Source organism: Gregarina niphandrodes (assembly GCF_000223845.1).
Source record: "Gregarina niphandrodes unplaced genomic scaffold scaffold00152, whole genome shotgun sequence".
Classification (NCBI taxonomy): domain Eukaryota; phylum Apicomplexa; class Conoidasida; order Eugregarinorida; family Gregarinidae; genus Gregarina; species Gregarina niphandrodes.
In genome coordinates this window covers 3,159-4,174 of record NW_011645915.1, presented here as the reverse complement: position 1 = coordinate 4,174, position 1,016 = coordinate 3,159, and the positions used below count along the sequence as shown (strand labels likewise).

General features: G+C 51.3%; 1 protein-coding gene across 1 annotated transcript; it reads left to right on the top strand.

The window, feature by feature from the left end:
- Positions 1 to 263: 263 nt before the first annotated feature.
- On the top strand, positions 264 to 926 carry GNI_214670 (putative enzymatic polyprotein; the record flags this gene model as incomplete). Its single annotated transcript, XM_011135552.1, has 1 exon — positions 264 to 926. A coding segment is annotated over one exon (663 nt), but the record flags the coding sequence as incomplete, so codon positions are not given.
- Positions 927 to 1,016: the final 90 nt, after the last annotated feature.

Here is a 1,016-nt window from a genome sequence, read left to right as displayed (position 1 = left end):
CCTACTCAGACGTGTTCCTCAGACCTAGGAGTGGCCAGGTTGAGTACCAGGCCCGCTTCGAAGTCGAAGGGCGACCTCACAAGGCAAGACTACGTCCACTACCACCCACCGCCGAAGCCGAGTTAAAGAGACAAGTGGAGAGCCAGCTAGACAAGGGGGTCATAAGGCCTAGCAAGTCACAGTGGGCTGCTTGCCCTTTTGTTATACCAAAGAAAACCGGTGATTACAGGGTGGTGATTGACTATCGTGTCCTGAACAGCAGAATGAAGGACGATGCCTTTCCCATTCCTCTGCTATGGCATAGTCTTCAAAAGTCTGCGGGGTACACACATTATATAACACTCGACTGTAATTGGGGCTTCTGGAACGTCCCAATACACGAGGAGTCAAAACACCTAACGGCGTTCACAACACCCTGGGGCCTGTATGAGTTCAACGTAATACCATTCGGTATAAAGAACAGTCCAGGTGAATACCAGAGGGCCATGAACCTTGCGTTCGAGCCTTTGTTAGGCAATGGCGTAGAATGCTATATCGACGATATAGTGATTTATGCGAGTTCCAGAGACGGTGCACTTCGACTACTTGGAAAGGTGATGCAGATATGTCGTACTAACGGCTTCTACCTAAAGCTGAAGAAATGCGACTGGCTGCGGGATAGAGTGAACCTACTCGGACACTCAGTAGGGACGACCGGTATTTTACCGCAGAGGGGGAAGCTCCAAGCTCTCCAGAAAATGCGCGCTCCGCAAGACTTCAAAGAGTTAAGGTCACTACTTGGCTTACTTTCGTTTCACAGACGGTTCGTACCCGCGTTCTCCGACGAGGTACAACCCCTACAAGAACTGATGAATGCACACAAGACCCTACCTTTCATATGGGAGGACCACCATGAGGCGGCATTCCAGGAACTAAAGAACCTCGTAGTAGGCGCTGAACCCCTGCAACCACTAAGACCGGAAGGCCAGTTGGTTCTCAACACCGACGCTAGCGGGTACGCTATCGGCGGCGTGTTG